The sequence below is a fragment of the Acanthochromis polyacanthus genome, chromosome 2 (genome assembly GCF_021347895.1).
Source record: "Acanthochromis polyacanthus isolate Apoly-LR-REF ecotype Palm Island chromosome 2, KAUST_Apoly_ChrSc, whole genome shotgun sequence".
NCBI lineage: Eukaryota > Metazoa > Chordata > Actinopteri > Pomacentridae > Acanthochromis > Acanthochromis polyacanthus.
In genome coordinates this window covers 7,446,563-7,473,358 of record NC_067114.1, presented here as the reverse complement: position 1 = coordinate 7,473,358, position 26,796 = coordinate 7,446,563, and the positions used below count along the sequence as shown (strand labels likewise).

The 26,796-nt window shown below is 37.9% G+C and overlaps 1 protein-coding gene across 1 annotated transcript in view; it reads right to left on the bottom strand.

The window, feature by feature from the left end:
- gpc5a (glypican 5a) overlaps positions 1 to 26,796 on the bottom strand; it is a 141,917-nt gene that overhangs the window by 68,339 nt on the left and 46,782 nt on the right. The window contains exon 7 of the mRNA XM_022191554.2: positions 4,817 to 4,937. Within this exon, the coding sequence (XP_022047246.2) occupies positions 4,817 to 4,937 (121 nt within the window). The remainder of the gene's footprint in view (positions 1 to 4,816; positions 4,938 to 26,796) is intronic.

Genomic DNA, 26,796 nt, shown 5'->3' with positions numbered 1-26,796 from the left:
TAGCCAGATTAATAATTGTGTAGTACTTGATAGTACTCCACAATATCAATCTGGGACCGCTCCATGCAAATCCGTTCGGAGGAAAGAGGCACGGATTGGACAATGCAACAGTATGTCCCGCCTCTGACAGGTTTGTTTTTAGCCAATCGCGGGATCTTCACAATGAGCGGAGCCAATTGGTAGATTAAACTCTTACCAAAACCCGTTGGTAAAAAAGCACACACATCTTTACCATCCAGAAATGCGCAAAGCGCCTCTCGTTGTTCTTCCTTCAAAGAAGCGATACGAGATTCGGCTAAAACTGACTTAATAGCAGCATCTACACGATCGTTGTCCTCCGTTGCCATGTTTGTTTTGATCTACTGGCGCTTGGTGTCATCTAGAGTGCTGTCGTCTTCACACCCGGATATCCCGCCCCACACATGAATACTGCTGCGTGATTGGCCCGTGCCAACTTGGCTCTGTACGAACAGTGAAAGCGGGAGCGGTACAAGATGCTTTCTTGAGAGATTTGTGAACTCACAAATATCGCGAGAAATCAACTTGCTGGCAAGGTTAACAGCTACTACACGGAGCTCAGAAAACATCAATTAGTTGATGGATTATCAAATGTTTTGTTAATACAGTGCCATGAAAAAGTGTTTGTCCCCTTCTCAAATTCTTATTTTTTGACTATTTCCTCCACTTGAATGTTTAAAATCATCAAACAGAGTTAAATATTAGACAAAGATAACTAAAGTAAACACACAGATTTGTGTTTAAGTCAACTCACCCATGATCAGAAATTGTTTGATTTTTTTTTTTAACATTGCAGATTTCGAATCAATGGAACAAAGAGATCACAGTGAAAATGTTACGCTTTTCATTTTAAAGTTCCTGAAATATTGTTGCTTAAACATAGCCTCAAATTTCCACACTTGAACAAACATGCAGAAAGTCTGTATCTCTGAAAACACGTCATTTATCAAACTAAAATTTTACAGATATCAATTTGAATACCTACGGTTTGTGATAAATAAGTTTCAGGCAAATCAGAGATTGTTCAGCAGACGGCATCTGATGATACGTGACAGAATAACCTATCTGTGTCAACACAGATCGAGCACAGGAGCTAACATGCTCACATAAACAGTGCTAACATTCTGGTGTTAAGCAGGTAAATGTATCCTAGTTCACATTTATGGCAGAAGCAGGTATTTGCTAATAAATATATTAAACATAAATTAGTTTTGTAAGTATTTGGTCACAAAGCAAATTATTGTTTGAATAAAAATTTTACATGACATGAAAGGTTATAGGGTTTAAACTGTATAATACATACATTACAATACCTACATAGATACATACATATGAATGTCAATGCTCCATTTCATGACAGTTAATCCAATCGCTACAAAAACACCTCACTTAAAACTGTACATGTCAGCCTCGCTGTGGGGGATAAACAAAGTCATTAATACTTATCGTCAGGGGACCTCATGGCTATTTAAGATGTCATAATAATCAATGTGACAGCTGAAGAGACATTTTGGTCTCGATCAAAATGTTGTGATGGTCGACCAACTAACCAGCTGACCAAATGACTGACATTGAGCTGATCGCTTAAGTACCTGAAAAAAAAAATAGTAAAAATGACTAACAATCTGCTGAACTGGTTGTATTGATGGCAATCTTTTACATCGAAAGAACCACTACTTTGTTTTCAGTTATAATTTCTGAATGTTGAGATCATAACAGAAATTAAATATAATAATGAGGAGTAAAAGTGCACATTGTAACCCGACTTAATTTAAAACTCTGTCAAGGCTGTAATGCGTTTACGTTTCATGCTGCCTTTGTTGAGTAAAGCCTGCAAATACTATTTAAATTCTAGTGAACTGACAACTGGCTAATGTTGAAAGACTGGAAGAGAGTCAATGTTAAAGCTTTGTTGTGGTTGTTTTAAAATCAGTTACTTCCAAAAGTTATTTATATATTCACAAACCACCTTCAACATATTTCCTATTAACAAATGTTGCTAGAAGAAGGCGCTGATGGAATTTTCATCACCTTTGTTCTGTTTCAGGGATTTCTTCAGAAATGTAAGACATTACAAAGACATTTTAATGTGTTTAAAAACTGGAGAAAAACTAACAGCAATTTTTGTACAAGCTGTGAATGAGATACTACATTAGAAGTTTTTTTTTTTCTTTTACAAATCAGATCTATCTTAGTATCTTTTTTCACACCCTAAAGATGTGCCTCTCAGGTGAGACAATAAGCTGATAATAAGCTACATATCAAATGTGGCCAAGTGTCACTTTTGATAACCGCCTGTGATGCTGCAAATGAGTTCACAAGATTTCTCTATTTCAAAACACAGCAAAGCAAGTGTAACTAAAAGACCTCAAGATTCAAATGAAATTTTGATAGAAAATAAAACAAATAAAAAAGAAAAGACAACAAAGAAGCTTAAAAAAGAAAAGAGAAAATCCATTAAATCCAAACGGACAATTAATTTATATATATATATATATATATATAGATAGATAGATATATAGAGATAGAGAGAGAGATAGAGATAGATATATATCCTCTTTGTGAACCTGCCATTATCTCTCTCCATCTGTTGAATACATGAGTCTAGTCTGCCTGACTCATTTATTATTTCTCTAACTGAGGTTTGAATGAGAATCCATACAACCGATGACGGATCTCAAATATCAGCAGTCCAACTGTGCTGTGTATTGACAAATCCATGTCGCTGTCCAAGGTGCTGAAGTAGGAGACGGATTTTTCTTTCACTCTACTTTTGTCCTTCAGTCAGTTTCATCTTGGACCTAAAATATTCTCTAAACTAAGCAGAATACTCTAAATAAGTGTTTGGTGTTGCTCAGTTGTTACAGTTACATACATCTGAGGATAAGTACCTCAAAACTACAGTGTGTTTTTAAAAGTAGCAACTACTACTCAAATGGTTTGCATCCAGTATAACAACAGGCCCACACACATCTCGATTACAACATCAAAAATTAGGAAAGACGCGTGGGAGCTTCCCCTCTGCTCAACAATAACAAGTCACCAACTGGCTACAATCAATATTTTTACATTCACAATGAATCAGAGGCCTATTTTTTTACTGTGAAGGCAGCTGGTGGTGGACCAACAGAAAATTGTTACTCAACTGTGTTGTTCGCTTAAAGTCTACCGTCTTGCTGAAGCTCATTTCCCACCACAGCGGGAATATCTATTCAGCAAAAAAAGACACTTTACCTGCTCAGAGCCAAACAACAGACAGATACATTTAGCAACAAGCCAGTAAACACAGTGGAGCATTTAGTACCTAAAGAGTCAAATATTTCCCTCAGGAGCAGATGGAGACCAAAAACAGGGTTAAATATTAACGACACTGAACTTGTGGGCAGAAACAACTCCAAATGAACGACAATGTCACTCTGTATATGCTGGATGGATGGATGGATGTTTGCTAAAAAGTTACAGCAGAATGTACAAATGTTGTGTCATTAGACATACATGTTCATCTATATGTCACAAACCTGATAGCAGCATGTCAAGTAAACACAGATAACTGATGAAGATAAACTGTATGAGATTCTATCAACAATCAGTGAGTGAATGGTTTAATACTACAGTTATCAATTCAGAGGTCACCAAAGTCAGATCATGCAAGGAGAAGAGAAGTAGGTTGTAAGCTAACAATGAGATGAAAATGATTATTACAGTTACCAGAGCAGAAGATGAACACAACTGTGCACTGAAACATGTGAGCAGATGCAAAAGATAGCAGGTGAAAAGAAAAACAGAGGATTTAAAGTTACATTCAATGAAGTACTAGCTGCCAGCAGATTATGAATTATTATATAATCTGTCAGAGCTGATTTGTCTCACAGTACTTACAGTAAAGCAGGTGCAGCAGATAAACTGTTTCTGAGTATTCAAGCCCATAAAACAGTCTTTCCACTGGAAAATTCCCCAAAGCACAAGGACACATGGAGAAGCACGTTTAAGATGCAAAGACAAATACACAGTGAATGTCAACGAGGCAGATCAGGGGCTCTCCGATGGTTATGATATAGATTTATGTGCTCTGACATCCCACAGATGGTGTGAATTAGTCAGGGAGGGGGTGCCAGTGTGAGGTCAAGAGAGATGACCTGGCCTTCAGCCTGCCACTTGGGAAACCAAAGCAACAGACATGTGAAGCTGCTGCTGCAGTGCAACAACCCAAAGGCGGCAGCAGCAGCAGCAGCAGCTGTTATTGAAGCTACAGAAGAGAAAGTGCTCCCGTAAACTGTTCTAATCTCATCACCCTGAGAGATAAACAGCGCTGAAAGGAGCCACAGCAGCACAAACGTGCATAAAAGCAGACCGGGTGATAGAAAAGCTACATTGATTTCAACAAAGAGCAGAAAAAGAATTTTGTAAATATGAAGACACACAAACCAGATCAAATGGATTTCTAAATGTGTAATGATTGATTTTTTTTCCTCCGTTGCCTCGAAATCATTTTGCATTTGAGACTAGTTTTCTACGAGCCAGTGCTTACCGGTAATATGAAAGATGATATAAAGGAATTATTTTGTTGAGAATTACAGGTAAAGGGCTGCAGCTTTATGAGCAGCTAACAAGAGACGTCTGATGCTCCATAAACTGACAATGAAGCGCTGGGAATTAACAGATTGCCTGAGGAGACAGTTACCATATGTTTGACAGAATGAGGGGTGGAAATATAGACTTTAAGAGAAGGGAGGGATCCAATAAACAGGAAAATCACATAATCTTTTGTAAATATGGACAGAGGATGACAGGGTCTCACCTGATTGATGTGTTTCAGCTTGTCAATGATCTGATTTATTACAGGGTCGGCTCCCTTCACTTTGACTTCAGGGTTGGCACTCTGAGCTTTGATCCCGTTGCCAACCACACGGAGGGTGTAGCTGTGGACAAATACAGTGGACAGAGAGGTGGGTAAGCATTTTTATTTATTCTCTACACCACACTGCCAGAAATATTAGCAGTGGAAAGTAACAAAGCACAAGTACTGAGCACACGCTTATACTTTTCTCAAGTGTTTCTATTGTATAGCACTTGTTACATCCGATTCTCTGCATTTCATGCAGAATGCAACAGTTTTTGCTCTTTGTAACTGATTTGACAGGCATATTTAGAAATGATTTTTTTACATTCTGATTATAAATAATAAACATGAGAAGTACATAAAGCACCCTGCTTTAACTGCTTCTTTTAAATGCTTCAGCACTAACAAGGCTGAACTTGATTTCTCACACACAAAGACAACCTAAACAAAGATTACATTAAAGATTTGTGTGAGAGAGATTATTTCGCTCTTCATTTATATATCCAATTATATCTTGTTCATCAATTGAAAGCAAACAATAAGTTATTTCCTGATAACCAACAACAACTGTTCAGATGCAAGATTGAAACAAGAAAATCATTCAAAGTGCAGAACTCCACCAAAGCTGTTCATTCACTCATATGGCTTTGTCAGAAATGCAGCACATTTTTGTATAAATGCAGCATTTATTTTAGTTATTGATGAACAGAAATCCCGACACCATAGAATGTGGCCATTTAATACAGATGTACCCACAAACAAAATGATCTTGCGCTGAGCACAGGCATGTGTTATGCGTGTTAACATTAAGTACGAATACTGAATCATGTCATAAATATGTAGCAGGCAGCGGGAATTGATGGGACTCAGAAACACCCCTGCAGTTTAATCAATTGTTCTTTGTATAATTTCAGATGGATAAGCCCTGATAAGTCTGCAGCGGTCGATTTGTAGAAGGATCGCAATCATCATCAGCAGGCAGCTGACATAATTGTTGACTTGCTGTCATGGTTACAGTCACATCATGCCGCTATCTCAAAATGATACGAAAATCTTTAGCGACTCTCTGGATCCAGACTATAAGGAACATCACTGTCAAAATCTAATCACTTGGTTCTTGTGTTATTTCTGACCTTCCCTGAAAATTTCATCCAAATCCGTTTGTCCGTTTTTGAGTAATGTTGCTTTAACTTCACAGTAATGGTAAAGGTGTTACTGGGGTATCTTAAGATATATAAAAGTATACAGTTTGAAGCAAATAGGAATGAGTAAGATATGAGATATGCAGACATGTAGCGAGTAGGAATTAATAATAGTTCAACTTCTTCCTGCTTATTTTCAGATATTATTTTAATGCATTTTTGTGTTTCTTTCTTGTTTTGTTTGATTTTTTTTTTTACCTTAATGTAAATGTGGCATGTCTGAAATTAATCAGTAAACCAAATCAAATCAGGTACAAAATGCTGCTTATACAGTGAAGCAACACTTAAAGCAAACTAATAACATCTAAATAGATTAGTAAAAGGTGCCAATTTTCTGCAGAATGACCCATAAGTGCATATTACTGGTCGTAAATCTGCAGTTTTGCTTTAATAGTATTTAACTGCAGGAATGTTTCCTCTAATGTTGTATATTTTTTTACTGTAGTTTGGGTATTTATACTTCAAAAAAATACATTCCTCCCACCACCGAGAAGGTCACCAGTGAGGTGTCAGAAAAGCAAACCGGAAACGCTCACACTGGATTCAATCCAATCTATTATCTCCTCTCCTCGTGGAGAGCAATACTAAAAGATGATAAATATTCTCAACTCACTCCGAGGTGCTGACACAATTCATTTGCAGCCATATCCCAGGGTTAAAGTGGGATTTGTGATGCCGGGGGAACGTGATTCACGGCATATGTGTGCATATAAATGTGTGTCTCTGCTATAGTGCTAAGGCTGCACATTACATGTATGGTTTATAAAAACTGTACATCAAACCCTTTACGATAAGTCTTAGAAATTAAACTATTAAACACCAGTGTGGGTCCAGCAACTGTACCCAAGTCTTCATTTATGATTTATGCCTGAACGTTTTAATATACGACATTAATCCTTGTTTTAAAGCAGTTCATTGTTGTTATAGCTCAGTAATAGGCTTCAGCTCACCTCAAGGACGCCTCACTCTTTAGTTTCAGCAACAGTCTTTCAGCTGTAATGCCTCTGACCATGGCAGCCAGTGACTGAACACAACTCACTCACCTCTCAATCTCCGGCTTATCAAGCTACTCGATCAAGGAAAAGTCATTTTTGTTCCGACGAAGACCGAATGGAGAATATCACCAAGGTGTTGACGATGGGATGGATGTCATTTTGAACTCGAGACTTAAAATACAACATAAAACACGTGGCTCAAATGAAGTGGGTTGTGGCAGCGAACACAAATTAGGTGTGATCATGACGCGATTCAAGGTCAGAAAAAAAACAGTGAATAAATAAAAGGCAGGAAGCAGCGTAATTTATTTAAAACAAACGGTAGGATGCAGGATTCAAATTTAGCACGATGTCTAGGTCCTTAAGATGCAATTTTGATCATATTTTCCTGCCAATCAGAGGTCCCAAATGTGATTAGTTTAAGGAAAAATGCAGCCATTCAGTGTCTTTTTTCACTTTTTATCAGCAGTTAGTCTATTATCACCACCATTTTTCTTATTAGGTTCTTTCTTCTCTTTTTGTGGCCTTTGTCCTCTTTGCTGCTGTCGTTCTTCTGGTAGCCACGTAAAATGAAATTTTAAAGTCAATGTTTAAAGTCTGTCTGCAGTAGCATTTGGAAAACAGATGCCACAGTTAGATTTTTAAAAAGGAAATTGTTTGGCAGGAAAATGTAACCTACTGTATCAAAGTGAATAAAACATGAAGGTAAATAAAGTAAATGAAGTCTCTTCTTGGCTGCATTTCTCAATTTTTTTGTGGCTGATTATTTACTTTCTTTGAAATCTGAATAAATTAAAAGACAAAAACAAAAACCACAAAGTGAATGTTTTGGTTCATAGACCATTTTCAACACAGCTTAAAGTCCAGGTAATTTTAGAATCCTTAATAAACTGCAAGGAAAATGTCTATTCAAGAGGTCAAAGATGTTTCATCTGAACTTATTATCACCTTTTGACTCTTTTTGAACATTTTTTCTACTTTTTATTGCCAGTAGGCAGGAAATATTTCTGTTCAGTATGTCTACATATGAATGTTGCTGGAAAAACCCTGGAGACAAACACCAGCAACTCACCCAAAACTCCCTCACAGAACCAAAACCCTCATCAGCTGACGACTAAACACATTTTATTTAAAGTCTGACGGAGTGGCGGAGAGATAAAACCAAACATCCATCAGCTTCCAGCCGGTCAGATGCAGCTCAGTTCAAACTAGATGTGTGTTTGATCGAACAGTTTGAACCAGAGACGGATTTTTCCTGAATATTTTAGAAGATAACCCTCTGATATCCGAGCAGTTTCTGGGTGTTTTTTTACTCGCTGTGGCTCATTTTGTACTGCAATATAAAGTCTAGCACCTCCATTGAAACAGCACAACCATTAGGAAGGAGAGAGACCTCAGGAATGTGTTCCATACAAAAGAAAATAAGTTGAGTTTCTTTGAAGTTTCAATATACATTTTTGCCTACATGCACTTGATGCTATCTTCTGAAAAGCAGGAGTGCAGACACTTTAGCAAGTCTTTGACAGAAATAATATGATACAGTCTTTTTTATGTTGAGGAAAAGTGGTTCTTATTGTGTTTGTAATGTTAAGAAAATATTTAGTTTGTAAAGACTGTATGAGGCAAAATGTGATTTAAAGCACAGCATGCCATCATAGAGTCTGGTGATATTACAGCTTGGAAGTAAAAAAGTCTGCATCACATTTTTTGCACAAAAAGCCAAACACTAATGGATTTGGAAGTAGTAAGAGGGTCAATGTATAATTGAGGGATTTCTGAAGTCCATGGGACATATTTTGCATGCACTTTCATAAAAAGTAAAAAGTAAATGTTCTAACTAACTTTTATGTTAATTATGATCATGTCTTTACAAACCCCATAATTATTTATTATGGAAACAATCATTTATTAATAAAAAATGACTGGATATCACTAAAATGTCAACTAAATAACTGTCCGAATTTAATAACAACCACCTTCTAATTAGCTAAACAATAATAAAATTAGCTTATTCAAAATTTGTTTTGTTGTTGTTGTTTTCATGACAGATATTTCTTTTTTGGCAATATATCAAATTTATATGGACAATAACAAATTGTTTCTGTGTCCGAGAAATCACTTTCAACTAAGTTACTCATTACAAAAACACCTCTCAAGGAAGTGTGTTAAGTTCAGGTCACATGACCTGCTCCACATGATGTCATTTTCTCCTGAAGAAAAGACTCGCCAGACTCCAAGGCTTTCTGAGTTATTTAATATAAAGTAGTGTGTGAGTCAAGTGTGGATTTATTACATGTCAACAGGTTTACTACAATATCTGTATAAATAACTTTCAACTTTATTTTACTCAATTGTGTATATAATATTTTAGAAAAATATTTCTGTAAAAATACCATGTGGTGTTTGTTTATAGCCGGCCATGTTGATTTTTAGGCCTGAAAACAGCAAAAATGTCAACTATGATGCAAAAAGTTCAATTATAATTATATATTGCAATTATATATTGACCTCAGACATGATTTACCAGTAACCAGAATCAGAATTTTGAGCACTAATTTGTACATTTGTAGGAATTCAAATATCAAAAATATTTGCCTAATGAATGCTTTTCTCTTGTTTTCATACTGTTGGGGATTTTTCAAAGATGCTATATCATGTCACATTTTTAATAGAACATTTTATTACATTGCAGGTTATTGTGTGGAAATTGGAATGTTCAATAACTGTCACAGAATGATGACTAATCTGAGTATTTTTCAGTCAAAACATATGCCAGTAGGTGCACATTTATTCAGACAAAAAAACATTAACGTCTCTCATAAATTAAGGAAAAGCTCTGTTTGTTCAGGAGACATCTTGCACATTTTAACCAGCTTATTTCAGTGCACGTCGGCAAATTCTCAGATTTTCTGCTGCAACACGATTTCTTTGAATAACTTGGCTTCTGGTGTGCATCTAAACCTAGTGATCAAGTGAAACATAAGTGTGAAAGTCAAGGTCCTGTTTGCTCGATGCAGCAGGCGCCCGCGGCTGGAGGCGGATGTGTTGGGACTAAGCTGCACCTGAACCGTGTACATTGGAGCTATGATCCATGTGCTTCCAGCTTTGTTTAATCCCCAGACACACTTGCAGAGATTGTGATTGTGTGCGTGTAAGAACTGGAATGAACATAACTCCTTGTTGGGTCTGGTCCGCTACCATAAATTGTTAAGGGTCCACTCGTGAAAAAAAAATGAGAGTAAAAAATCAATATTAAAGAAAGATTACTCAGTCCACGTGAACTTGAAGCCTTTGATAATCCCATAAAATCCACCTTTTTGTGACCTTGGCTGCTGTCTTTTCCTTCTTTCTGTGCGGCATGATTGGCAACGTACTGTAGAGATTACATCAGAGCCATCTGTGGCCAGTTTCACTCGACAAAAAGTATGCACGGCCACACATCTGTATAAAAAACTTGCTACTGCTAAAAAACATTGTGAAAACTACATGCAGGCCTGAATTTGGGTGCAGTTAAATGTGGAAGCACATATAAAACATAATGGGCATCCATGTACGTGAGCACAGATACGGGAAACTCATCTGGCGTTCAATACGAAATGCATTTCATTATGCCACTGGGATCCATAACCAGAAATGCACAACCTCTTACAACATGCTGCAGGGCTGGCAATGCAATGCAAAGACTCTCCAGGGGTTGCAACCCCAGAAAATAAGGGCCCACTCCTTAAAAGGTGTCAGAGATAAAAAATAAAACATTGATCATAGTCATCATATATTCTTCAGGGTGAGTAAAAAGCATACAGTAGCATCAAGCACAGAATACAAGAGGATATCAAACAGCTGAGAGATTGCCCGTGTCTCTGTAGACCAGCGGGATCCTATAATCCATATCGTTCTCCCCAATGGGACGCTTGGTTTGCATCTCATCTCCTCTCACGCTGCTGTTCAGGCCTAGATTGAAAATTTCAATCACTGTATTCTTGCCTCTTATCCCCATCTTCTTCAACTATACTACACTGTAAGCACAAAACATTCACGTCTAGAACAAAGAAATCTGAGGCCTCCTCTGGTATGTCAAAGTAATTTACTCTGATCACAGCGCAGGAGGAGCACGACTCTGCAATACTGTGACTGTGAATAAAACAGACACAAGCTGGTGCACATGAACTGAGGCTTGCCTTTGCTCGGCCCATGTCTAATATTTTGGTCTTATCTGTATCACTTTGATTACAACCGTGACGAAGATTGGATGAGAATGTGACTAAGCGTAACTGTCACATTTTGAAGGAAATATATATTTTGAAGAGTTTCATCCCTTGGCTATGAGAGATTGAAGCACATGCAAATAGACAAAATCTATAAAGCTAGTGAAGCAAACATCTTCATCAGTATGACGATGTCTTGGGAGTGTAACAAAAATGATGCAAATACAGAAAATAAAAGATAGAAATGCTGCAAGTTGCACAGAACGTACAAAATTAAGTATCTAGGGGTCAAAAAAGTGATGAAGGCAGCAATCATAATTGTGGTTCATTCAATTATTATCATTAATCTAATGTAGGAGATGCATAGCCACCATGGCATCACTCATTCATTTGTGGAGGACTGTTTTCAAGGCTTGATGCATTTTGGCCGTTGCCATCTTGTTTTTTTTAAATCAAAACTTGTCAAGCTTGCCCTTACTCCAGCGGCTTGTCAATCATAAGGTAGCCATGCTCTAAAACATAACTTGCTTTCTGATCTTTTTTCTCGAAATATTTATTAAACAAACATTGCGATGTTTTCATTCTATAAAGTAATTACACCACTTAATTAAATGCAGGTTTATGAGATTAAACAAATCTAATTTATGACTTTAAATAAACCTTTTAAGCTGCAAACATTGTTTTGATCAGCTGTGTCTGCATAATAATTGTGCTAAATATACTAACTTAATATTAAATGCATTTTAAACTCAACATGGTAACAAATAATATATTAACTGATACAGAACAAAACTGAAGTTGGAGTGAATAATTAAACTGGCTTGAAAACATGATTTTTTTTCTACATGTTGAGTTCATGTTTGTGCTACCCATCACTAATTAACTGGTCGTTTTTTTCCACTAACTTAGTTTGTTGGTTGAACATGATTTCCCATAATTTCATTAGAAGTTGTCAGCACTCAAAAAGACTCAAAAAGATGTAAAGTGTTGCATTAATGTTTTTAAGCCTGAACATTTGTTGAGGCTTGAAAAATGAAATGGAAAATCTAATAAGAAATCATTTACTCATAGACTCTCATACAATTGGACATGTTGCAACCAAAGAGTCGCCCCCTGAAGGTCATTAGAAAAAATGGCAGGCACTTGTGCGTTGGCTTTACTTTTCACACATACATTTACTGTAGTGTGCTCTATATGCACTTGTTACAATACCTGAATCATGCAATCACATTAGCAAACCCAACTAAACCTAAATAATAATCAGTCCTGGTCATGAACACAACATTGTCATCACAGTTGGTGTGTTAGTTCGTCATTTAGATATGAATTTGTGTTTCCGGACACCTGGCAAATGTAATTCGGTCCAATAAGTCCTTTTATGTAGTTCTACTCTTAGTCAGGAGCTGTAAAGTCTGAGAGTTTTGATGCATAGCAGGGAGCAGACACTAGATTTTAATATTTCATTTTTCATTTTGAAAAGACCCCATGAGAGCAATGAGACTGAACCAGACGTTTAAACAATGACTCAAAACTCACTGAAAAGCTCCGTAAATCCAAAGGAAGCTGCAGATTCGGGTGAAAATTCCTTGTAGGTTAATCAATATGAATAGTCCCCTTTACATTGCAATGTGACATATTTTAATACACTTTATTGTGCTGCCACTTGCGTTATGTACTGGTCAAGATGTTTTATCCATTTTTGTATTGTTTTGCATCTTTGCATACGTTCGTTTTCTTGGACTCTCACATTCAACATAGTTCAGTTTAAATTGTACTTCAAAGTCATTATCTTACAGAGTTTAAAATGGTGCATGCTTTTAGATATATTGTACTTTCCTTTTTCCAAAGTTTGCACAATCTTTTACAAACAAACCAGTAAGATGCAGCGTTTCAATCTGCTCGTTGTTGCTGATTTCTGGAAACAGTTTACTGATGGCTGCCAAATGTTCCCAACATCATTTAACTAGCAGGTGACAGACTGCTCACACTGTTTTAGATCTATTAGTATGCTTCTGCTGCCTTGGAGGTATCAATCATGAGTTACAGCTGAGCATGCATGTTTACTATTGGAAGTCACGTCATCTGTTTTTCAATTGTGAGTTCACATGTATAATTACAATGGCGATAAATTAGACGGTGTTATTTCAAGCAGAAGCTGTCAGGTTTTTTTTTCTGCTGTATGTATGCTAAACCTGCTATTTAAAATAGTTGAAAAGCAAGTGAGAAGCAAACATGTTCATTTAAAATTGAATCTGAAAAAAAAGAGTTTCTTATCAAACTGATATCTGATTTTTTTATTTTTTTTTATTTCATTTTTAACACAAATCCAGAAGGGAAAAAAGACAAAAACCAAAGCTGGCTGTCTAAATGCAGAGAGGAAATTTTCCCTCGAGCACCTTCATCAAAATGTTATGGAGAGAAGAGTTCAACAGCTCAGGAGACCAAGCAGCACACAGCTCATGGTTGGCTGAGTGAGAAACAAAACAAGCCTGCGGTTAGCAGGCTAGAAGGCAATACCTGCCTTCTAGTTGTCCCAGAGAAAACAAAAGTCCTTCTGGCTCACTGCCGAGTGCAGAGAAGATCTGGGAGAGCTCGCCACTTCAAAGCTTGACTGTTTACTTAAGCTCAAAAGGACAGAATATACTTCAGGGTATACAATGGAACATATACAGCTTAATGCATGAAATCAACAGGAGGACCTTCTAACAAACATCCTCTTGGTGCAATAACCCAGAGTTAATATGGTAATAAGAAGGCAATAACAACAGTGTGTGGACACAACAATCTGAATAATACAATGAGATTTTCATCCCTCGTACAGTAAATAAGAATATGCTTATATTCCACAGCTGATCAGCCATAACATTAAAACCACTGACTCGTGACGTGAATCATCTCGTCACATTTGAACAACCTGCTGGAAAACCCTGGATACTGGCATTAATGTGGATGTTATTTTGACACAAACCACCCACCTAAAAACCATTGCTAAGCACATCTCCAAATGACAAGAGCACTTTCAGTGAGCAGTGGACTCCTATATGAGAAAAACACCCCACAACAGACAATAAAAACTGCTTAGGAGTAGCTCAAGGAACACAACCAAGAGCTCAAAGTAGGGATAGACCAACTATGGGCCTGGCAGATTATCGTGGCCAATGTTTGACATTTTTCCTATTACCGGTATTTTGTTGCCACTCTGTGGTCTATAATGTCTCTCAAGCAGAAACTGCAAAAACTCAAACACAAGCTGTTGCCACAAACCAGGAAATTAGCTTCTCTCACAGTGGCTAAGGCTATGCTAACAGCTAGCCTTTTAAGTTATAAGGCAGCCATAGATTACCCTAAAACAGAGTCAATAATTAATAATGCTTTCAGGTTGGGGAACTTAGAGAGCAATAAAAGTGATAGAACAGTGAAAGATAACAGAGAAAAACGGCAACGTAACTGCGGGAGGCAAAGAGATCAATCTCAGTCAATCCCAGGAAAACAGGAGAGCGTCCTAATTTAATCGCTCCTATCGCTATTTGACATATTCAGTGATAGACAACCGTATTAACGAAGAAGCCTAGTTATGAATGACAGGCTTCCACTATCACATGCTGTTAAAACACTACATTTGATGTCTATCGGTTCCAAATATCGGTTTTCTGCCTTTCTTGAGTACCAATAAACAGCATCAACCCTGAATAACCCATATTGGTTCATCCCTACTCCAAACCATTGATTAAGTCCACAGAACCAAAACAATCTGCTGCCAACATTGCAATGAAAACCAACACAACTACAGGCAGGTGGTTTTAATGTTGTGGCTGATCAGTGTATGGAATGGCAGTCAAGAGTTTTCTGAGTTACATTTTAATTTATTCCTGACTCAGATGAATTAATTGACAAAACTTTCACAGACAAGCTGTAATAAGGTATTTCCATAAAGGACTGGCATAATCAGGATTACAAGGTTTGCCAGTGTGTCCACCTAGGATGGTGGACATTCACTGAGAGCTGTGACAAAGAGGATAATACAGCAGCAGTCAACCGTGCCTCTGGCAAAGATTTAGCACCAAACATCACCACTGCCATGTTTGTTCCAATTACTAGGAAGCCCTGAGCCTCAAAGTTATACTGACTTTTGCCAGGGAGACACTGTGGAATTAGCCAGACAGGCCCATTGAGGCAATGTGGCAGCAGTAATTAATATGATCTGGTAGTTGGTTAGTGGGTAATGGGCCTTTTGTGTCAGGAATCTGTTCTCACACCATTATGCTGAGATGTCTGGACCTGCTCTTATGAAGAGATGTTCAAAGACAAAGTTTCGCAGGACTGAAGGAAATAAAAGGCAGTCTGTGTAAGTGCACCCTTACAGCAGCGAAGCAAACATCACTTAGAGGAAATAAGGGAGGAAAGACTGGCAACATCAAAAACAAGCAGATTGCATAGTGGACACTTATGATAATGACAAAACTCTACATTGAATTGACTCTGATCTCAGCCCTGTCTGCCAAAAATGACCTTCCTGCACAACCAAACTGCAGTTTGAATAACGTTCTGAGGGAAACAGATTTTCTGCTGAAGTAGGTTTGTTTAAAATCAACATTTCTTTGGTGTGTATTTTATTGATTTACTATTCTTTTCAGTCGACCAATCATATATTAGATGAGGTGTGCTAGTCTTCCTGGTAACTCACAAAGTGAAGGTTTAAAACTTGTGGTGAAAAACTGTTGTTTTTCACCCAAAACGTTATATTTTCTACCCAAGTAATTTTGGTGCCAACAACAACAGCAAACAAAGCTAAAGTTTAAGAACAAAAGTCCCACATTACTGGATGCCAAACGGATCTCCTGACTGAAAGTCCTGTTGTTGGTGGCTCCTTCAAAGTAAAAGCCTTTCCTTTTGCATCACAGTCATACCTTTTACGGAGAAAATAAGTTTCTTTCCAAACATAAATGAGAATACAGTTTAGTTGCGTACATTATTTTTTGTGGCGAGTGAACTGGCCTATCTATACTGTCATGTTGTATTCCACATTTGTTTTAATATGATTTCTAAGAGCAGGTAAGGATCATATTTGAAAACCTCCGTTTTGCTGTTTAGTGGAAAAAATTCGATCACTATGTTCAATCCACAAAATTCAAAATGTTTGAGTTGCACAGAAAAGACAAATGTAAATGTTAATCCTAAAAAACAGGCCGAAATTGTACACAATGATAATATATAATGACATAAAAATCTAAATTCTGTATATTTACAAACAGTAACTAATTTAGATATTTGTCTTTTTTTTATGTATGTGTATCTTAAGGGTTTAAAAATGGTTGATCATTTTTTTTCAATTGTTTTTCTTGTTTTGTTAAATTTAAGTTCCAGAAAACAACTATAAATATCTAGAAGGGAAACATTTTGAGTGAATAAATTTGTGAAAAATTCACTATAAATGTCTTGCATTTCCTTTGTTTTTCACACTAGATTAGCTCACAGCACCTAAAACATCATTATCAGCTTATAGCACAGAACACTGAATTAAAGTTAGGACACCTTGAGTTTTTCAATATTTCACAAAAAACTACAAAAATACTAAGAATAAAAGTGCTTTCCTAACCTTGTAAGTCTTTTAATAGCCTAAACTCACCAACCCAATGACGTGTGACAACCTCCGGTGTTAAAATGTTGTGCTGAGTACATCAACACACCAACTTTAACTTCTGTGCAGCCAAAGAATGTCAGACGATGTCCCCTTTTTTATGATTGGTGGTTTTATGGTGTGTGCTGCTGCTCGTGCGTGTTCTTACAGTGTTGCTACTCTGTGCTGTTTTTTTTCCTGGTATTTATTGCGGAGATGCAATGCAGAGTCTAAAATAAATTTCCACATTGGGACAAATAAAATACTGTATACACACGTGGACAAAATTGTTGGTACCCCTCAGTTAAAGAAGGAAAAACCCACAATTCTCACTGAAATCACTTGAAACTCACAAAAGTAACAATAAATAAAAATTTATTGAAAATTAAATAATCAAAAACAGCCATCACTTTTGAATTGTTGATTAACATAATTATTTAAAAAAACAAACTAATGAAACAGGCCTGGACAAAAATGATGGTACCTCTATAAAAGATTGAAAACTATTTGACCAGAGTGACATGATTAACTCAGGTGTGTCATTTAATTGACATCACAGGTGTTTCCAAACTCATAATCAGTCAGTCTGCCTATTTAAAGGGAGACAAGTAGTCACCCTGCTGTTTGGTGAAAAGGTGTGTACCACACTGAACATGGACAACAGAAAGCGAAGGAGAGAATTGTCCCAGGACATCCGAAAAAAAATGATAGACAAACATCTTAAAGGTAAAGGCTATAAGACCATCTCTAAACAGCTTGAAGTTCCTGTGACAACAGTGGCTCATATTATTCAGAAGTTCAAGACCCACGGGACAGTAGCCAACCTCCCTGGACGTGGCCGCAAGAGGAAAATTGATGACAAATTGAAGAGACGGATCGTTGGAATTGTATCCAAAGAGCCCAGAGCAACCTCCAAAGAAATTAAAGGTGAACTCCAAGGCCAAGGTACATCAGTGTCAGATCGCACCATTCGTCGTTGTTTGAGCCAAAGTGGACTTCATGGGAGACGACCAAGGAGGACACCACTGCTGAAAAAAACTCATAAAAAAGCCAGACTGGAATTTGCAAAAATGCATGTTGACAAGCCACAAAGCTTCTGGGAGAATGTCCTTTGGACAGATGAGACCAAACTGGAGCTTTTTGGTAAGGCACATCAACTCTATGTTCATAGACTCAAAAACCAAGCATACGAAGAAAAGAACACTGTCCCTACGGTGAAACATGGAGGAGGCTCAGTAATGTTTTGGGGCTGCTTTGCTGCATCTGGCACAGGGTGTCTTGAAAGTGTGCAAGGTACGATGAAATCTGAAGACTATCAAGGCATTCTGGAGAGAAATGTGCTGCCTAGTGTCAGAAAGCTTGGTCTCAGTCGCAGGTCATGGGTCTTCCAACAGGACAACGATCCAAAACACACAGCCAAAAACACCCAAGAATGGCTGAGAGAAAAGCGTTGGACTATTCTAAAGTGGCCTTCTATGAGCCCAGATCTGAATCCCATTGAACATATGTGGAAGGAGCTGAAACATGCCATTTGGAGAAGACACCCATCAAACCTGAGACAACTGGAGCTGTTTGCTCATGAGGAGTGGGCCAAAATACCTGTTGACAGCTGCAGAACGCTCATTGACAAATACAGAAATCGTTTAATTGCAGTGATTGCCTCAAAAGGTTGTGCAACAAAATATTAAGTTATGGGTACCATCATTTTTGTCCAGCCCTATTTCATTAGTTTGTTTTTTTAAATAATTATGTTAATCAACAATTCAAAAGTGATGGCTGATTTTGATTTTTTTAATTTTCAATAAATTTTTATTTATTGTTACTTTTGTGAGTTTCAAGTGATTTCAGTGAGAATTGTGGGTTTTTCCTTCTTTAACTGAGGGGTACCAACAATTTTGTCCACATGTGTATCTTCATTTTGACCTTGAAATTTCCTGGAGTGGGAAGAATATAGCCAGGGAGGATATTGCAGGCAGAAATTATGCTCCCTCCTAAATGCATTCGGTAAAGCGAATTAACGGAGTATAAAAATATTTTGTAACAGGCAGAGGTGGGCTATCATTGTGTGCATGTGAATCAAATATTACATTTTTGGAGTTATGCACTTGATTGTGCTTCTAATGCATCTGCCTGCAGGTTTATGTACCAATTTGGTCTCTTTAACAATGACTCCACCGCTTAAGAGGGGCACTTTCTTCGCTTATTGTTTGTTTGTTTATTCACTTATGACTTCACAGCACACATTGCTCAGGGAAATGATGACAAACAAACTCTCTAAATGGCACACAGCCCCAAGATACCTTCACAAGAGGAGCGCAGTGTGAGAGCTGGTAGAAGTGACAGTATGTTGCAGCTACAGGGGTCAAGTCAATACATGAATTTATTCATTCTCCAATTCTCTACGCCACCAGCACATGTTGATGTTAAAGTGCCTCTGTGATTATTGATTAAAGCCTTGGAAGCTCAACTCTGTGTGTCAAAGTTACATATTTAGGAGGGGGTTTTTTAGCCTTAAAATGGTTTCGATGCAACTCATCACAGTTGTCTCCTTTAGAATTTGCGGATCAATGAAGTCTCCACTTTTTTCTTCATCCACCACTTTGTCGATTGCTGCAGCTCAAGCACACCAGCTTACCTATGACTCTGTACAACCACTGTAAAACTACTCTACACTACACAATGCTAAGTGTGACTACTGGGTTAATTCACATATATATATTCACATATTTGAAATGGAAATCGATCCTAGGCTCCAGCACCCTCCGTGACCCTAGTGAGGATAAAGCGGTGTATAGAGAATGGATGGATGGATGGAATCGATCCTGAGGAAGAATAATGATGTGGGCGGCTCAGTGAAAAGCTATTTGTAACTTGAGTTGTTGCATGTTGTGTCCTAAGAAATGTGTGTGTTTAGAGGCACCAGTTTTATTTAATTATACACACTCAACACATTCATATTGTGTTCGTTTCTGTTGTTTGTAGTGGGTGTTGCTGTTGTGTTTAGGTTTTAGTTAAGGAGTTTAGTCGTTTTGTTTGCGTTTAGCTAGTTTACAAACTCTGCTCGCCTTCATTTGGTTTTATTTTGTTATTTGATCTAGCAGCATCCACCAGTCTTGTTTTCTTTGTTTGATTATGGTAAATTTACCACTGAGGAATAAATTATTTTGCCAAAACCAACTACATCTGATTATTTTTGTTACTCCCAGCTGACCCTAGAGGCTGGAACATAACAGTCAGAATATATATTTTTGAGACTGTCACCAGGACTGCAAATCCAAGGTGAAAATGCTCAGTTATGGCATTGACTGCTTATTTCACTCATGTTGTGGTTTCTATCATATAAAAAAAATCTCATAAACAAAGCAAAAATGAAACACCTTGAATTCCACTGGAAGATGTCACAAACAAATCAAAGTGGAAATTTCAGTAAGCCACCTTTCATTTCAAATGTGTGGAGATAAAACTAGCTTCTATAAAACGCTGAATAAATGCTGAATGTTTACCTTGATTGTGCCTTATTTTTTCCAACTCTGTTGTTGTCGTCGCTCTAACCTCCCAGCCTCACCTTGATGACCCTGTCAAAACTGTTTGCACACATCCAGAGCAAACTGTATATAAACAGCATTTTTTTTTCCCAGCATTTTACACATATATAGAAATAGGAGTGTCAGCATGTGATGTGGCAACACGACACCAACCTCGCATTTGCCAACTTCCCTTATTCCAGTTGTAAAGAGTGCGGTGTATTGTATAGATAATTTCCCTGTAAAATAAAGTGGCTCTGTGTGCATATGAGCAACTGCATCATGCATGCTGCTAATGCCAAATAGATATCAGAAGTCCTCAAACAGCAATGGAACTTTTACAACACCTCTTAAATATTTGATTTTTATGGAAGGTAATAAGGACAAATGGAAAACGTGGCCATCTAGGAGGTACAATGGCCTCATAAAAGCAGATGGTCACCAAAAGAGGGACATTTTAAAGATGTTAATGCCCCATAAGGGCAATAATGTTCGGGATTAAACAGATGTTGTAAGAGCAGAGCGCACAATAAAAGACTCATCAGACCTTTTATGATATCAGTGATCAACATGCTCGCATTCAAAATAATCTGCTGCTGCATTTCTTTACAATGAACGAACACTCCATCATATTTTAAGCACAGACCACAAATGAATATTCTGCAGAACTTAATGAAATGATTTCTTGATCTCATTCCACTGCAGATTATCAAAATCATGACTGATGAAAAGATTCCCCCCTCCCCCCTTTCTGGCACAAAACCTAAGAGGCTTAGTCGTCTTCGTCATTTCCACCCAACGACCCAACTTGGTCAAACTTCAGCACTTGCTTCATGTAGATGTAGAGTAAAAGCATTGAGAAAATGATTAGGAATTTATGAAGAGTTCTGTAAACATGCATAAACAAATCAACAAGCCTGGAGCAACACCCTTATTCCCAGGCTATCAAATAGGCGAGGCGGCGAGGATGTCAGGTTTAAAGTAAACACTTGAACAATGATTGGGCTTCCTCTCACTTTGACTCCGTTTCATAACAAGGTATCTAACCAGCTGAGGAGTGGAGCACAAAAATATTGTAATAAGATGTGAAGAAGCCACAGCATTCGTGTGCTGAGATATTTAAGCAGGATATTAATGTGTAATATTTCAAAGCTCTGGAACTCTCACTGTCTTTTACTTTCAAAGTGTGAGGAGAAGGAAGTGTATCATTTCTGCAGCAATTTAAAATACATCAAGGTGAGCTTTGAAAAATCGGAACATTTTCAGTCTCATACTGGCAGAGTGTAAACTGTACACTAAAAAAAACATGACATGGCTTATTGTTGCTTATTATTTTTAACCGGCTATTTCAGCGCTTACCTACAGGGATATTTGTAGCTGTGTGTAAGTGAAGTTGTGCGAGAATTTCTAAAGCTGATTTACTGAAGTAAAATAAGCAACAATGCAAGGAATTAAGGGTATGCAGCCAAGTACAGAAAAATTAGCAACAGAATGTACATGAAGACTCTGCTTGATGGACATAGACAATCAACATCATAGAGGAGTATGTCTGACTTAAATCTGCAGTGTAGCCATGATGATCTCAAAAGCCCAGATTCAAACAGTCCAATCGTGTAAACTTGCAGAGTGGGGTTTTCTGTAGCGTTAACCTATCCTAGCCGCGCTAGACAACCCACGGCAACGAATTTAATTCTCTGCCAGGGTGGGTCTAGTTACCCTCCATAAGGCTCGAGGCTGGATTCTCCTAAAACTGGCCGGACGAATCACCATGAAGTGTAGAGTCAGAAGGCGGGCGTAACTAAGTGACGACAGAGGCGCGACGATTCTGACAGAAACAACCGGCGCACAATAAACAGTTATCTTTCGACTCGGCTTTGGCCACAGCCCTTAAAGATTTGAAGCTAAAATTCAACTTGAAAGATAAACAAAGGACGGCACTGAAGTGTTTCATTAAGAAGAAAGACGTACTTGGACTTATGCCGACGGGATATGGCAAATCCTTAATATACCAGTTAGCTCCGCTGGTTGGGAAGCTAATGGGACTTAGCCACAATCCGCCGACGCTCTTGGAACTACGTCAGCCTATTCGTTGCACTGATTGGTTGTATACCTACCCAACTGCTGCAGAGTGATTTGAAAGACAACCTTTTAGCCCGCCTCCCTCCCTGTCGAGCGGCCCTAAACCCTTGTGCCTTCAGAAACATGGGTCTAGCGCAGCTAGGCTAGCGTTAACCTTCACATTCCTAAACTTTTTTCTGTTTCAAACATATATGTCTGAATTACTGGACCTCTTTGAATTTTAGTTGAACATTCCTGGTATAAGCCACGTTGAAGTAGAAAGAATTATTTTTAGAAAACAACTTGCAAATATTGAATTTTAACAGATGAATAATTGGGGACTTGATAAATGCTATTACTTAAAGTATCCTTAGTAAAGTAGCTATGCAGAATCACTCCTTCAAGTGTTGTTTTTTTTAATAGATATTTTGGATTATTACTTTGGATACACTAATATGTAATATGCATTTAATGTTCACTGGTGCATATGCAGAGTATCATACATAGCACGCTAATCATGTTTTTGTTTGCTAAATTTCAATCTGCAGAGAACTTAAATGTAGTACACTAAAACAGATACTTTATAGAGAAAGGGGTACACAATTATTCAAAAGTGTCTTTTTTTTTATCCATCACTAGTTAGGACTACAGCTAAAGAGCTGACACACACAGGCTGTATGGCTAACCAGGGCTTTTCTAGCTTCTACTCAAAAATGCAACCACACATCAGAGCTACAGCAGCGAGAGAGACTCCACATGTCTGGTTAGCTTGAGCTGCTTGTGTTTTCTTCTGCAAGTTGCTGCTGTTGTAACAACAGTAAGCAAGCTGAAGTTGAAGGAAGCCTCAGTAGTCTTCTTTCTTTCAGTAACACATATCTAGCAAAGCCATCTACGCTGGAAACCTTCTGCTCACTGCAAGTAAAAGAAAAAAACAAACAAAACCAAACAGAGACTGCATGGTGCAGCCAGTCAGTAGTTAGACAAGGCAAAGCTTCTCATCACTGCTGTGTATGACAAAGAGTATGAAAGTATGTAAACATGACAACATTCAGGAATGAAATCTGTGCGATCATGTTTGATCCATCCATGTAGTGTCGCTGCTGTGATGCAGACAGTCAAAACTCTAAATCTGTGCCTTAGAAATCTGTGGTGAAGCCAGAGCCACATACCTCCCTCAAAAGAAGAAATGACTAGAACACCTGCCTGCAGACAAGCAAAAAACAAAGTATAATGATTAAAAGGAGGAAATATTTGGAGAGATGACAATAGAAGGGATGATCCTTATTAGCCCTTCAGAGAGTTGCTGCTCACAATAATAGCAAAAATGTTAAACTGCGGCTTCTTAATGGAGCTGTAATGAATATTTTTCAAACAGTGTGTCAAATGACAGTGGGAAAACAATGTGAGAATATGACCAGTGTTGCTTTAGAGATAAATATACTGAAAATTATCAGTCAGATCCGCAGCGTTCCTCGTCTTTACAGACATTTATAGTGAGCCATACAATACTGCCACATAGACACCACCGAGGCCCAGCTTAAAATTCCAGATTGCGCTGTGTGCCTTGGCTTTTGTTCTCACATCTCTGATTATTTTACCACAGCTGGCAGGAACAAGTGGACACATCTGCTTTCTCTCCAGCTACAGACACTTGGATCCACCACACTGTCACTACACCTCTGAGAAAACGCTGTGGAACCGCAGCAGTAAACAGCACTTTGGCAAAAGGGACCAAAATACCAACAATCTAATCACCCCTGTGAAGCCGTTTGTGGATATTTGCTCTCAGGCCCATTCTTCTTTTCACTCAATGTTACGGGGGCCGAATGGGCCGAAAGGAAAAAAAACTGCTGCTACACGCTAAAAAGCCCATAAACCTCCAACAGGCCTCCAAAGCTCTGCGGTGAATGACAGCCGCAAAATGCCAGTCAGAATAATTTGAGCTGTATTCAGGGCTTCTTCAGATTAGGAAGTCTGTGTGTCACCAAATTTCAAAGACTGACAGTCATCCTTAGAAGGCAAAGAAGTGCAGCTGCAGAGAAGCAGACTCATTGGAGTGAGTGGGTGGAAATGTTTTCGTACAGCACATCAGAAATATCAGTTCTGTCTGAACTTTGCATTGTTTATTAATATGCATAATGCAAAATAGAAAATACAAATTATGCTATTTTTCACTCTCACTAATATAAAGAGGGTGGGGAATGTAATTGGATTCCTGTATAATCCAGTACAGTTAAACAGCAGCTGAATTCCTCTAAAACAGCTCCAGCAGAAACTGAACATTATAAACATGTAATTGCATGTAATTATCACTGATTGACTGGTTTGATCGACACACATCACCATATAGTCCAGTAAGACCAGGATCCCTGTCATAATTTATTGAGAAATTCTTGAAACACTTGTTTTCTTCTCCACAAAATCCTCACATAATCACCAAAACAACTATAGAGTAAAACCGTAGCACAGAACAATCATCAAACCACCACTCACTCATGTTAAAACAAGTATCTAACAATTTAAAGAAACCATTCAAGGAGCCCAGGAGTCTGGCCATGCTGGCACAAACTCAAAGCAAAGAGGGAAACTGTCCAAGCGTCATGCAATCTAAATGCACTCAAAAGCAGCCTCACTAACAAAATTAGAAAGCACTACATTGAAACTTGCTGCTACAGTTTGTGTTTCCAACCAATGCAGCTAGTGTAGCTCTACGGTTCATGCTAACTTTTTGCCTTTCTGCCACTGTAATAGACATGTGGGGAAATGAGATTTTGCAAGTAGCAAGCTTGCGTGAGAGGATGAATATGCAGAGTGATCAGCCAGCTAGTATCCCCACGACAGAGATACATTATGCACTCAACAAAATAGCCACACAGCTATTTACTTTGTTTACCTTCAGCCTGACTTTTAACATTTAAAAAGGTTAACGTAAAAAGAAAGACAGATTTATGCTTTTTTTATGATCTCCCTTACTTCCTGGATTTCTACAATGGAGCAACAATAACATTCATTGGAAATAAACCTGGTGGAAATAAATCGGAATAGTCCTTTAAATGTCCATTTTATCTTTTAACCAAGAAACAGACACTAAGAAAAAATCTGTTTGCCCAATGTATTAGCTAGCAAGCTTGCAGAGTAGTTAAAAAAAAAACTCAGGAAATGCCAACAAATAGTCTTAAAAGTAATAAAATAAATGTTCCCCTTGGAAATCAGCGATGTACATATTAACATTAGCTCCTCTTTGAAATGGAGCCTTGAGATAAAGATGATATATTTGGACACAGCCATCAGTCAACAATCATTTACTGAACAAAAACATTAATAGAGCATGTACGCAAGGCAGTCAGTCTCAGTATAGCATCCTGTTGCAGAAATAACTTGTTATGGTCACTCCTTTATGCAAATTCCTTCAAAATGACCCTGCAGCATTTCAAAGGTATTCAAATACGGGCTTTCTCTAAGCTCTTCCATAACCTTTCATTTCTTCTATTTGAGCCATTCATGGTTGGATCATTATCCTGTTGGAAGGTCTTGTTCTGGTTCAACTTTCAGAAATATGTCCTCACATCATCGCCCAGCAGTGTTTGATATGATTCAGAATTCACAGTAGAATCAATGACTGCAAGCTGCCCAGTCACCACAACATTTTTACCCCCACATACAGTTAGCATGAGGTTCTTCACCTGAAAAAGCATCTTTGTTTTTCACCGAATATACGGTTAATGCAGCCAAACTACTCCATCTCTAATTCCTAAAGGCACAGTTTTTATCAGTGTCATCACTGGCTAGTTATGGTTTTGCCCTAATGTTCTTCTTGGACAGCAAAGGCTTTCATGTCGAATTTGTCCATTTTTAGAGACATTTTTTGCATCAAATGATCTGCTCTTGTTCAGGTGGCCGGCAAACTCATAGGCAAAGGCGCCACACACCTCAGGAGTGCAGAGATCATCAGAACTGTAACACTTAAAGTAAATTCTTTCCCATGTGACTGGCCTGTTTTTCTATTTAAATAAAGAAAATGACAACCATAATGCCCATTTTATATGGTCACTGTTTCAAAGAGGTTCAAATGTTTGTTTGTCCAACTATGGATATATAAAAGCAACTACTTCCATGTATTGTACTTATTTTTTCAGATGACTATGAGTCAAACTGTTGAGTTATGTGACACAGCTTTAAGCTTAAATCCATTATGTCCACATCAGTCAGTTTTACTGCCATATTCCAAACATTGCCCTGTAATAAAGGCCATATAGACCGTGTTTGAATAGAGATTGCTTTTTTAGATTCAGACTGATAGCTCCATATCCATCCATCATGACGCTCACGGCTGCAAA